The sequence below is a fragment of the Syngnathus scovelli genome, chromosome 9 (genome assembly GCF_024217435.2).
Source record: "Syngnathus scovelli strain Florida chromosome 9, RoL_Ssco_1.2, whole genome shotgun sequence".
NCBI classification, from domain to species: Eukaryota; Metazoa; Chordata; class Actinopteri; order Syngnathiformes; family Syngnathidae; genus Syngnathus; species Syngnathus scovelli.
This window is the reverse complement of record NC_090855.1, coordinates 3,972,733-3,985,314: the sequence shown is the minus strand read 5'-3', so window position 1 is coordinate 3,985,314 and position 12,582 is coordinate 3,972,733. Positions and strand designations below refer to the sequence as shown.

Below are 12,582 nucleotides of genomic sequence, written 5' to 3'. Positions count from 1 at the left end.
TATATTCCCCCCCTCATTAATTAAGTGCACGTGCGTGAAAAGTTTTAGCTCATTTTACGTTCCGCAGTAGCTAAAAGTTTTCCCGCACGTGTACTTAATTAATGAGAGGACTCTTGGAAAAAGATGTTGATACGTGGCCCCAGTCGTCGGGGGCCACGTTTCAACATCTTTTTCCAAAAGTCCTCTCATTAATTAAGTGCACGTGCGGGAAAACTTTTAGCTCATTTTACGTTCCGCAGTAGCTAAAAGTTTTCCCGCACGTGCACTTAATTAATGAGGGGACTCGTGGAAAAAGATGTTGAGACGTGGCCCCAGTCGTCGGGGGCCACGTTTCAACATCTTTTTCAAGTTTTCCCTCCTCATAATTAAATGCACGTGCGGGAAAACTTTTAGCTCTTTTTACGTTCCGCAGTAGCTAAAAGTTTTCCCGCACGTGCACTTAATTAATGAGGGGACTTTTGGAAAAAGATGTTGAGACGTGGCCCCAGTCGTCGGGGGCCACGTTTCAACATCTTTTTCAAGTTTTCCCTCCTCATAATTAAATGCACGTGCGGGAAAACTTTTAGCTCTTTTTACGTTCCGCAGTAGCTAAAAGTTTTCCCGCACGTGCACTTAATTAATGAGGGGACTTTTGGAAAAAGATGTTGAAACGTGGCCCCAGTCGTCGAGGGCCACGTTTCAACATCTTTTCAAGATTCTCCCCTCATTAATTAAGTGCACGTGCGGGAAAACTTTTAGCTCATTTTACGTTCCGCAGTGGCTAAAAGTTTTCACGCACGTGCACTTAATTAATGAGCGGACTCTTGGAAAAAGATGTTGAGACGTGGCCCAAGTCGTCCGGGGCCACGTTTCAACATCTTTTTCAAGATTCTCCCCTCATTAATTAAGTGCACGTGCGGGAAAACTTTTAGCTCATTTTACGTTCCGCAGTGGCTAAAAGTTTTCACGCACGTGCACTTAATTAATGAGCGGACTCTTGGAAAAAGGTGTTGAGACGTGGCCCATTTCATTTTTCTTCCATTTCTAATGTCCAAGCAAAAAGCAGAGTAGTTCATATAAAAAAAACATTTATTTAAACATTTGAAAATACATCTTATCAGAAATATAAGTAAAATACACTTTTAAAGTCATCATATTTGTTTTAACAGTTTAAGTGGGGATCACATCAAAAGGAACAGTTACAGAAACACAGCACCCTGTTTAATTCAAAGGTTGATTTTTTTAAGTCAAATGCAGCACCACAGAGTGAGAGAAACGTTAACAACATTCACATTTGTGTAATTTGTGCTTGGCATAGTATGCACTGGCGGAGATAGAATTTTCTCAGGGGGTCCTCAAAACCTTTCCTTAAAAAAAAACCCCACAAAAAGTCTTCATTGATAAGGATTTGGGTGAAAATAGGGGGACTTTGAAAGTTTTCAGAAAACTGGCATATTTCGAGGGGGGGGGGCAGTGCTGCTACAGGGGCCCCTTCTAGCTCCACCAATGATGGTAAGGGAAATGGTTGATGGACAACTTCCTCTGAACTTAAGCGGAAGCAAAAAAGCATCCTTAATGGAGGTTGGTGGCGACTACACAGTACTAGTGGCAAAATGAGATGACAAAAGTGTAAACGCAAACACTGAGGTGAGGTATCATTAATAAGCAAGCCCTCTATTATCTTACCAGAATAAATAGACAACTAACATTAAATAACAGGACATGGCAATTGTAATAAAAATGAGACACAAAAGGAGTCCCAATCCATTTGATGAGACTATTAAAAAAAAAAGTTTGCCAATAAATAAGTACACTTTCTGTGTGCTGTGACTTGCATAGTGTGCAGTGCAGTGTCTCCTTCGTTCACATGGCAGGCGTAGCAGCTCAGGACAGCCCGGTGTCCAGTCAGATGTTAGCGGGAGGGGCAGAGCATCAGTAGACCCAGCTGACCGGGACCCACTGCGGTTCCACCAATAGTCTCTCGACCGCCTCCTGCAATTGGTCGAAGGCCTTGTCCAAGTTGTCGTTGTAGATGACCAAGTCAAAAAAGTGGCTGTAGGCTCGGCGGATCTTGGCGCTCTCCTCCACTGTTTTCTTCAAATCGCTCTCCTGCGGTGGGACGGCAAGAAAGATCCGATTGACTTGACCACTTGAAAACAAAACGGTTTCAAAGAAGTGGATCCTTACAGTAAGTAGTTTAGTTGTCAGTCCGGCATCCACAACAGCTTTGTGCATATTTCTCAAAGTGTCCAGCTCAGGAGCGGCGATGAAGACCACAAAAGGCATGAACTCAGCAGTCTTTAGCACTTTCAAAGCCTTAACACAATTTTAGCGCAGGTCACAAAACGAGGCCCGTGTTTGTCGGGTTGTTCGTCAACGCTCACCTGCGGGTTGACGTCCAGGATGCAGGTGCGGCCGGCCGCCACCACTTGATGGATGGAGTCGATCTTGGTGCCGTAGAGGTTACCGTCGTACTCGCCGTGCTCCAGGAAGCGGCTGTCCTTGATGTCCTGCTCCATCTGATGCCGCGTCACGAACGAGTAGTTCTGGCCGTCTCGCTCTTCTTCTCGGGGGCTGCGCGATGTGACTGAAATGAGGGCAACAAATGTATGCATATTATTTGTAGCAAACTCTCCTGCAAAATGTCCCACTCGAGTTTTTAGCGGCTCATTTGACCGAAGCGTTTCATGGGCGAAGAGTGACTCACAGGGCACAGTGGTTCCATATCGCAGAGGATTCAGAACGATGAGTCTGTTTTTCAGGCTCCGCCTCCCAACACCCTGTGCACCGATCAGAACCAGCGTTTTCCTCTGGAAGGGGGGCATCTTGGCGACCTCCTCGTAGATCTGCAGTTCGTAGCGGTCAAATTCTGATGATTTCGAAAGAAGCACAATGTTAGCATTCCTTCTCTGGTCTGCAGAGACTTTGAAAGGAATTGTGAAACACACCCGCATTCTTCGCCATCAGATACATTTTTTTCTTCTTCTTCTTTTTCCCCATGAGGCTTCCACAAAGCATCCCTGGATGGTACACAAAAGTCCTCAGTTGTGCTGCTTGAACGCGATGTGCTTGAACTCACCTTTAGCCGACAGATGCCCTTCTTTCCTCACAAAAGCTTTCCTCTTCTCCTCTAAGAACTGACTTGGGATGAGGCCAGTTGCTCCCCCTACAACGCTGCGTGCCTACAAGAGAAAGAAAAGCTAGAAACTACAAACAGAAATTCTATTTTTATCACCCAAACTTTGTTCTTATTCATCTGCAAATATCAGAACACAGTATCAAACTCACCTGCCACCAGTTCGGGTCGTCCTTGTTCACAACGTGAAGGATGTCTCCCTTGGAGAAGGCAAGGCCCGCCTCTCTACAAGGAATCAGGTTGTCTGAGGCCGGGTTATAGTTGAAATGGGACTTCAGGTAAACCTGACAAGAAATAACGCCTCACTAAATTACAACAAGAAGACATGAGGAGGAAAAAGTCTTCCAGTAGCTTAATTCCAATACTGAAACTCCTAAAGTAATTATTTAATTACCTAGAGAGGAAATTAAGTTAAGAGTTTTTCATTATTTGTACACAATCAAATCAGCACAATTATATGCATGAATCTAAACAAGTTTCCCTTTCTATTAAATTCTAAATTATTGGAACACATGCTTGCCAATCGCTGCGATGACAATAATACAACACTTAATTAAATAATCAGTCAACAATTTTCATAACGAATGACATAACGCTGCATGCTGGCACGTAGCTGCTGTGCTCTTACACTAAGTTCCACTGTACGCGGAAGAGAGGCTCCTATGACCCAGATAGTGAGCGTGTGTATGTGTGTGTGTGTGTGTGTGTGTGTGTGTGAGGGTTATTAATAGATGTTTCTCGGGTCAGGAAAGTAACGGCAATCGTCAACTGATACGAGGCCTTCAGCAAAAAGTAAGGAGTGGGACTGCTAGCAATTGATTTCATTCTTCACCTGTGGAAGGGTTGGCGAGTCCTTATAGCTTGGCAGCACCTTGAGGGTGACGCTGCCACTGCAGTCCCTCAGCAGCTCCTGCAGCTGGTGCGGGTCGCCGCCCACCTGGTGGCCGTTCACCTCGCGGATGATGTCGCCCGTGTGCAGCATGCCCTGGCGGTCGATGGAGCTGTCGTGCAAGATCCGCGCCACCACCATTTCTCCTTGCTCCACGCGGAAGGTCACCCCCTGAAAGAAAGAAGTGCTTTGTTATCACGGCGCCGCACGTCAGAAATGACTCAGCGGGTCTGACGTGTGGGAGAGGTCACTGAGGTCGGCGGGACATTACGAGCCGTACTTACCAGCGGTTCTCCGGCTTTCTTCTGGATGCCGATCATCCTGATGGCGTCGGCGGGCACGAGACAGCTAGCCAAGGTGGCGGTGCAGTTTACAGCGGCGTTGGGCATCTCGTAGGACTTTGCAGCCACTTGGTCATGAGCCTCTATCAAAGACTGCGGAAGACACAAAGGAATTTTTTGACGTGGTTGTCAATCATGGTTAGTTGCAGCCCAAGTTGTTAGCTTTTTAAACTTACACCAAATAAGCTTTTACTGCTAAAAACCAAGCCAAAGAATAAAAGCAATGTTCTTACCCAGGAGCGACCACCACATTGGTTGTATCAGCAAGTCCAAAGAACTGACACAGTGTGCTCTCCCCTTCTCCTTACCCACAAAACATGGCCTCCCATTGGTCCAAGGAAATATATCCCCCTCGACCCCACCCCCTCCCTTTTACCCATGCCACAGTGAACGAGTGGTGGAGGACAGGGAGTGACGTACAACTTCTGACAAGTAAAACCACAAAAGTGTCTCTACTCTACGAGCAAAGGGTAGAAAGAGAAAAAAAAGTACCATAAAATGAGGCCCCTGAAGGATTCGGGTGAGCTCCACGGTGGCAGCGTCTTTTACACTCAGCTTGTTGAGAGAGTCCAGGATGTCAGAGATCAGCTGAATGTTGTCATCTCGGACCGCTTCTAACTTGACCTCCTCGAGACGCTCGTGGGCCTGTCAACATCAAGGAGCATTAACACAGCAGATTACACTTGAAGATATTTCGAAGTTGCATACCTTCCAAAATACCAGGAATAAAATATTACATAATAGTGGGGCACAGTTTTCTCAGAGCTACACGCTCCCTTATTCTATTAATAGACTGACCGCGTGGCCTCATTCTGTCCCAGAGAATTATCATGCTGATGGCCTTATTGACCTCAGTTTATTCAAGCAGGGTAATTATGTAATATTCACATTATGTGTGAACAATGGCATTTGTTCATCTTGCGGAACCTGAAGTGAAATGCCAGGTGCTTAATTTATTTTTATTTGTGAAGAGTTAATACATCATGGTTTAGACTGTGTCTAAAGTGAAACTGGATGGCACATTTTCACGCACCTTTGCAAGGGAGCGGACGACGCGGCTCTCCATGATGCCGCGGAGGAAGATGAGGTCGATGTCTTTGGCGAGCGAGCTTGTGGGCAGGTCTTTCAGGTTATCCAGGACCTGCTGCATGGCTGTAGAAGAAAAGAGCAGAACAATGTGGGACAGTCAATCAATGGGCCGCTTCATATGTTCTAATAGACCGAAAAAATTCTTGCATATAGGAAACGCTGCTATTGTATATATAGCCTTACGAAATGCAGGAACTAGTCAGCGGTTTCATAATAGTATTTCGAATCATGAATTTCAACACATTCAGTAAGGACAACCCAAAAAATGTCATTTCGTACGTCTTTCAGTTTGCAATATCAAACACACAGAATGAAAAGGTTGGTGTGCAAGAGGCCCACTGCGGATTCTGGCAGCAGCTTACCTGAGCCTGATTTTGCATTAGCCACAGTCATGTTGTGTGCTCTTCAGTTTCGGAACGGCAAGTTCAGTCCTGCGCCCCGCCTACAGCGACCAGAGCATCTGCGGGGGGAAAGAGAAGACAGGAAAGCCACTTAATATGGTGGCTAACAATCGAAAATGAAAGCATATATTGGCATTTAACACTATAGAAGAAAATGCTGTTACACAAATGCAATTGGGAAAATAAGGAGTGTCACTGAATGACGAATGATGACTTTGCTTCTGAAAAAAATTTGCTCACTCATACACAGTGACCACCACCAAGGCCCAAGGAGGACGGTATAAAAATAAACTTGTCTATCACGCAAAGGAAATCAGGAAGAAGAAAAAAAGAACCTCACCAACAAACTGTGTTCAAATCATTTGCACGGTACTCCAACGTGGAGTCTGGTCTTCTTCAGGCGTTGGGAACTTCTAAACCACAAAAGGAGAGACGAAAATAAAATGGGTCTCATACACATAGATACGTTTTTATGGGTAGTCATTCATTGCACCTGAAGTAAAGTAGGTCACAACCTCCAAATACATATAACCGTCTAAAAAAAGTGTCATACAAAACTTTCAAATATGCAAGAGCTCCGCCATGAAAGGTCGAACTTGATAAAAACGTTTAAAACATTGCTTGAAGCAATTTGTGACAATTTCGAGTTGGTAATAATAATAATAATAAATATTTGGATTTCAAGTTTGAATATTTTCATGTTGGTTCCTGGACGTTGTAAAGACGTTGCAGCCAACTGCAAGATCTATATAGATCGTATTATGTATATACGCCGAACTATCTGGAACTCAGCTTCCCCATTCCAAAGTAAAATGAGAGGTTTATAAATGGGAAGTTAGGAGCAACTGTATCAAGTGCAACATGCGTGTGAACCCCTTTTGAATGCAGTTGGAATGTAAAATGTCAAATAGTCGCTCCAAAATAATTCAAATTTGAGTGTACTTCTGTCAAGATTTGTTTTTTGACTATATTTGATAGGACACGAGTATCTGTGCTTAGTATCTGCGCATACTAAAACTTCAGTAGATGTACTCGTACTTTGTTACAAGTGATATCAGGATATTCATATCACAATTTAAAAAAGGAACACGCCGTTTTGCCACTAACTAGCTTTCTGTTAAAATAAAAACAAAACTTGTATTATGCCAAGCTATTAATCGACAGTTAAATGAACTTACTTTAACTGCGACCTACTTGTGCCATGCCTGAAAACAGCGGACGCGTTCACGTTTCTATTTTGTTTCCGTAGTCACGTTACGCACTCGCTGCACACAACCTTGCACACGTTTTGCAACAACGCGATGTTGCAACTATCACATCGATTAGAATTTTTATATAACGCAACAATATGTAAACAACCCCCGATAGGGTCCGTTCACTGTACTCATACATTTGTCACAATTACAGTTAGCATCGGCTAATAGTATTCGCCAACATGTTAGCCTAGCAAGCGTCCACTCACGTGCGCGTTCAAGCGTTTATTCATCGCTCCCAGTTTTGACAAAGCATATTAATATGAATGGAAATATAAGAAACACGCCTGTGTGTGTGAATAAACTACTGGGTAAACATATATAAATGTCCTTGACATATATAAATAAATTAACCGAGGGTACAACGCTTGCTTAATTATACTAGACGCTAGCACTGTGTTGCTAACGTGACTCGAGTGTAACATTTAAACGCATGGTATTACCTGCTTCCTTCACTGGAGCGCAGCCACGCTTTCTGAATTAATTCCCTCAAAAATGTCCATTACTGTCGTCTTATTGTACAGTAGTTTACGATGGAATGCTCAGTCTGTCAGCCAAGCGGCCATGCCAGCCACCACCCCCTCTTTTTTTCCTCCACTCAACTAACAAAGCTTCACTGTGGGTTGCGTTGAATGTCCATCAAAGTTGTGGAGAACACATTCAAACATTTACAAGCGACCGACTCATATTTGCTCTACAATAAAGATGTTTTTGCTTCCAATGGCCCCGATTTGATGGATCCAAACCTTTTAAAATATGTTAGTAAAATAGTTTATCAGCTCATCAATATGGCTTCAGAAAAAAAAAAAAACAGTACCGTCAGAAGTTATTATTATACTTTCGCACATGACTTAAAACTGCATCTCCTATTTTGTTGACATCGTTGAGCGTCTGTCAGGATTTTCAGAGTACATAGTTGCCTAGTTTTTGAATTACACCTTGGTAACAGGTCCCACTACTAGGTGAATTAGTTCCTCTCCATAAGGGGGTGCCACAGGGCTGTGTATTGGGCCCACTCTTATTTGTAATTTATATCAATGACTAAGGTCTAAATGTGTGTGATGCAAGTTTCTATTACTATGCTGAAAACACCGTTATATACTGCTATGGCTCATCTCTCTTTCAAACATTGAACTGCTGCAGAAAGCTTTTATAGCTGCACGGGACTCATTAATTTACTTACAGCTTCTTCTTGGGAATGATAAAACAAAGTTTATGTTGTTTTCCAACTTGTCTCAAATGATTACCACAGTGTTTTCTCTAAAGGGCAATAAAATAAAAGTGATTCATTAGTATTATTATTTAAAAGCATTTTATATTTGTTTGTTGCTGCCTCTTGGCCTGCACTCCCTTGAAAAAGTGAAGCAAGTCATTTACAACAACAACTAAATAGGGGCAATAGAAGATTTTGTCTATTTTCACATTTATTTAAACGAAATTCACAGTTGACATGGAACAGTTCTCAAACTTTTTCCATCAAGTGCCACCACCAAAAAATAAAACACAGTAGTGTAGTAGGGTAGTGCTAAAAAAAAAAAAAAAAAAGACATTTCATTCATAACATTATGCCCTGCACTTAGGTACATAAAAATAATCTCTACTTAAATGATTTGTTTCAAATGGATAACATATAAAAGTTACATTAAAATTATCCAAATAAAAGTTAATTTGTATTCATAACTGTTGGTCATTTTTGGATTTCTTTCCTGTCTCAAACACAAAACACAATCAAATGGTTTGCTGCAGTACCAAAATATAAATGTACCAAAATTCACCACTAGAGGGCACTGCTACACAAAGGACGCTGCAAATTGGACCAGAAGACGCGGATAAACATGATTAAATTACAATATACACGTACTTCTCGTAAACACAATATTCCATGCAACACAAATGACAGCCAAACCCAAATTAAATATTTTAAGTAACTCCAGCATCATCACCACCATACCGGCAGCTCATCGTACCTACAACACAACAAAAGTTACAAATTATTCCAATAGAACAGAATCAATTGTGGCAAGAACAATAAAGTAGCAACTTATTTTTAAGCATCTGTTTGTAAGTATTACTATATTTCTAATAGGACTATTAAGAGGTAGCTAAACACCAAGCTATATACAACAGCAAAAAAAAAAAAAACACTACAGTAGAGCAGCTATAACCTTTTATGATGTTTAATAACAATATAATGTGTGATTAAAAATTAATAATTGAAGTGAAACTTACGTATCCTCTGAGGGATTCACGTTACTATAAACATTAAAAAAATATCCCTTAAATAATGAGAACTGTCCTATATATTTATTTGCAGTTGAAATGAGTCTTTGCTAGAGCAAAAAGTAAAACATCTGTCAGAGAATGAGTTACATTTTGTCATTAACAAAAAGCAACAAAATATTTAGAGCACACCGGAGACCATCTAACAAGCGTCACTGCCCTTTTTTTTTTTTTTTTAAATCTGTCTGCTTCTACGCACAAAGTGTGACGTTCCGTTTGTTATCTCAAGACCCTGAAATGATTTGAAATCTTGCAATCTGGAGATATGTGAATGCTAATTTTAATACTACAAAGTTACAAAATATTGCTCGTGTAATTCTTAAAAAAAGAAAAAAAACTAAATGCCCATAACTATAAAACAAAAATGATGCTGTGTTGCAATTCATACCTGCCATAACTGGACTCGGGGACGGCCTCTGTGCTCTCCTTTACAAACACATCAGAAAACATTGTATCCGGAAGGTCTCGTTTTCCATATCTGTGCAAAAATAAGAGCCGAGCAACATGTCAATACTTCGCTGTCAGTAATGACACCGACCACATTGTCACTCACCTCTGCCTCGTAATGAGATTGATGTAGTGCCGGAGTGCAGAGTAGTATTTGGCCAACTCCTCCGGGGGTGCTCCTTCTTTAGGGCTGACAGGCTTGCGTGGATACGCAATGCCCGAGTGAACGCAAGCCAGCAGGCAGAGGACCACAACCAGCGACATCCCAGCAGAGAATCCTGGATCACATGGAAGAAACCAAAAACTTTAGAATCATCATCCAGTATCCCCCCAAAAAAGCACAATTTCTTATCCAGAAAGCAAATAAGCGAACATCCCGAAAAACGTACGTTGTTAGAAGATGAAGATTATGCCTGGAGGTGACTTGTGATGTTTTCCAAGCTCTTGTGTCAGCCTCCAAGCGTCGCCAGGGTTTTATACAGGGTGTGTCAAATGGGGGAGGCGGCAAATTTCACTCACCAACAACCCTCTTGAGAAACATTCACAATCTCATTCAATTAGTAATCTCCACCAATGACACAAAAGTCAGTATTTGTCACTTTGTGACTAAATACTAAATGCGTAAGACATCAAATTGAGATGACCTTTGCGTATTCTCACATGTTGCACATCATTTCACTTGTGAATCACTGTACACAACTTTACCCAAAAAAATTCCACATTGAATCAAGCCTAGAATCAAGGCTTTTTTGTACATCATCACTAAAATGAATTTAATATTAATCAATCATGTTGTGATTGAGGTAAATGCTTAAATTTTATGGTATGTACCATTTGAGAATTACATTTTATGCTATTTTATGCAGAGGATCCCCATTTTGAGGGTGCAATAATATTTGGGCAAAGTGACAATTAATAATTAATAAATATAATAAAGGCATAGACTTCTTGATTTCAGGCCAACACAGGATTTTAATTCAAGTTTTAGAATTTCATTTTAAATAGTATGATCATATGAACATTTTCTTAAAGACGGGTTGTTTTCAAAAACACCCGCATACAAATCTAAAAATTGTATAAAATGAAACAATTATATTTTAAGTGGCTTGTTATTGTGTTGTTATGACACTGTGCAAGTAAGATCACAATGTTTCATTATTCTGATACATTTTCCTGATGATGACATCAAGGGCACTTAACATCTTTGTCCAAATACGTTTGTACCACACAGACCGTAGAAAATTGTGGCTAAGTGCATTAGAGTGCAGGGAGTCCACATGTGCACAAGAGGATCAATACCTTTTGAATCGTACATATCCTCAGCAAATGTTGCGTTTTACAACATGATCGGCTCCTAAGCAGCCGACGTCCATTAAGCCATTAAACTTAAATGAATTGCACAAACACACACTGGCTGGCGTACAATTGATTTCAATTTCAAGCCTTTAAATATTAAATAAGAAAATCAATGGGGCGACCTGATCATTTGTAATGGTGACAAAAATTAGAGAGGCTTTTTTTTTTCCCAACAACTATAAGAATGTCGAGTTTATAGCAATGGCTGATGATATGTTTTCACATTAAGGAGAATTGTGATCACTTTGCACAGAGCCCGCATGAACAAATAACACGATTAATCTGAGGTAAAAGCTTAATAAAAGCAAAATTACATAAATTAAACAAGAGCATGCCTTTGCAAACACATCAGTGCAATTTGAATGGATTGTAAACAGCAGCACTGCTGCCCACACAGAAAACAACTCGGCAAAAAAAAAAAAAAAAAAGCTCCAAAATCATCTAAAAATTGTCAGTACTGAAATGTTTGAGGTGTAGGTAATGGAGGTCTCAAAAGCTTTCAGGCCACTTTAACACAACTATTTGGTGAGAATGAGAAGAGCATTACGGTGGATTATGAAATCTTTGCACAAAATGTGCAAAAACAACTTTTAGCCGTTTCTGTATTTTTCAATAAAACAAGCACGGGAGGATAATACATTTGCGTGCTATTCGAAGAATACAATTAAAATAATTAATTAAAATAATTAATAATATAATAGATATAAAAACAATAAATATATAATTAAAATAATATATATGTATATACACACACACACTCGCTGATGATTAATCACACTCATATTCTCACGTTACTTGGTGACGATCAAACCCACCCAACCCGAAACGAAGTGTGCCCACTACTCATTAGTGACTCACCAATAAGTAACAGTGTGAGCAAAAAGTTTGATCAACACTTTTGCTTTAAAAATCAGTCGGCTGTCTTTAAAAAAGTAATGAGCTGTGGTGTCCAAAGTGAAGAAACCTCATTTTTCTTTCACAGTATGTAAACACAATGGCCATTAATGGAGATGACTCGTGCTGGTAGAATGACTGCAGTGGTTAATGACAACACGAGACATGGTAGTACTGAGGTTCTACTAGCAGGATAATATTTGCTTACCTGTTGTTGTGCATTGTTTCTTCACATTTTCCGTCATGCTGGCTAATGGTGTAAGTCATTCATCTTCACATCATCATCCTGTGGGAAAAAATATTGAAGAGCAGAAGGCATTGAGTGGGGGTTCTAATCTCTAAATTCATTAGTTGGACATTTTGCTAATGTTCTGATCCAGTGTGACGCACAGCGGGGTAAATGACATAAAACGGTCACTTGCCAGGCCGAGAATTGTTTATGTTCTTCAAACTTAATGACAAATTTAAGGCATTACTGGTATTTAGTGGAAAGAAAAATGTCAAGGAAAAATACTAA

General features: G+C 40.7%; 2 protein-coding genes across 6 annotated transcripts; both read right to left on the bottom strand.

Annotated features, from left to right (window-relative positions):
* Positions 1–1,050: 1,050 nt before the first annotated feature.
* pals2a (protein associated with LIN7 2, MAGUK p55 family member a) lies at positions 1,051–7,711 on the bottom strand. 3 transcript variants are annotated; one of them, XM_049730213.2, is made up of 14 exons: positions 7,532–7,711; positions 6,176–6,248; positions 5,797–5,894; positions 5,379–5,497; positions 4,838–4,990; positions 4,289–4,438; positions 3,948–4,175; positions 3,268–3,399; positions 3,059–3,161; positions 2,928–2,999; positions 2,687–2,848; positions 2,364–2,566; positions 2,167–2,295; positions 1,051–2,088 (listed from the first exon to the last, which is right to left on the bottom strand). In XM_049730213.2, exons 3-14 carry the CDS (start codon positions 5,825–5,827, stop codon positions 1,912–1,914), a joined length of 1,659 nt encoding a protein of 552 aa, XP_049586170.1. In that variant the 5' UTR covers positions 5,828–5,894; positions 6,176–6,248; positions 7,532–7,711; the 3' UTR covers positions 1,051–1,911. The 3 variants fall into 3 exon arrangements, with proteins under 3 accessions (XP_049586170.1, XP_049586171.1, XP_049586172.1); XM_049730214.2 differs by lacking the exon at positions 7,532–7,711 and adding an exon at positions 7,014–7,118; XM_049730215.2 differs by lacking the exons at positions 4,838–4,990; positions 5,379–5,497; positions 5,797–5,894; positions 6,176–6,248; positions 7,532–7,711 and adding an exon at positions 4,579–4,699.
* A 782-nt stretch (positions 7,712–8,493) lies between these two features.
* LOC125974954 (peptide YY-like) lies at positions 8,494–12,471 on the bottom strand. Of its 3 annotated transcripts, XM_049729926.2 has the most exons (5): positions 12,274–12,471; positions 10,205–10,344; positions 9,922–10,093; positions 9,757–9,846; positions 8,494–9,055 (listed from the first exon to the last, which is right to left on the bottom strand). In XM_049729926.2, the coding sequence occupies exons 3-5, from the start codon at positions 10,077–10,079 to the stop codon at positions 9,028–9,030; spliced, it is 276 nt and encodes a 91-aa protein (XP_049585883.1). In that variant the 5' UTR covers positions 10,080–10,093; positions 10,205–10,344; positions 12,274–12,471; the 3' UTR covers positions 8,494–9,027. The 3 variants fall into 3 exon arrangements, with proteins under 3 accessions (XP_049585883.1, XP_049585882.1, XP_049585884.1); XM_049729925.2 differs by lacking the exon at positions 10,205–10,344; XM_049729927.2 differs by lacking the exon at positions 12,274–12,471 and having other exon boundaries at positions 10,205–11,852.
* Between the last annotated feature and the right edge of the window lie 111 nt (positions 12,472–12,582).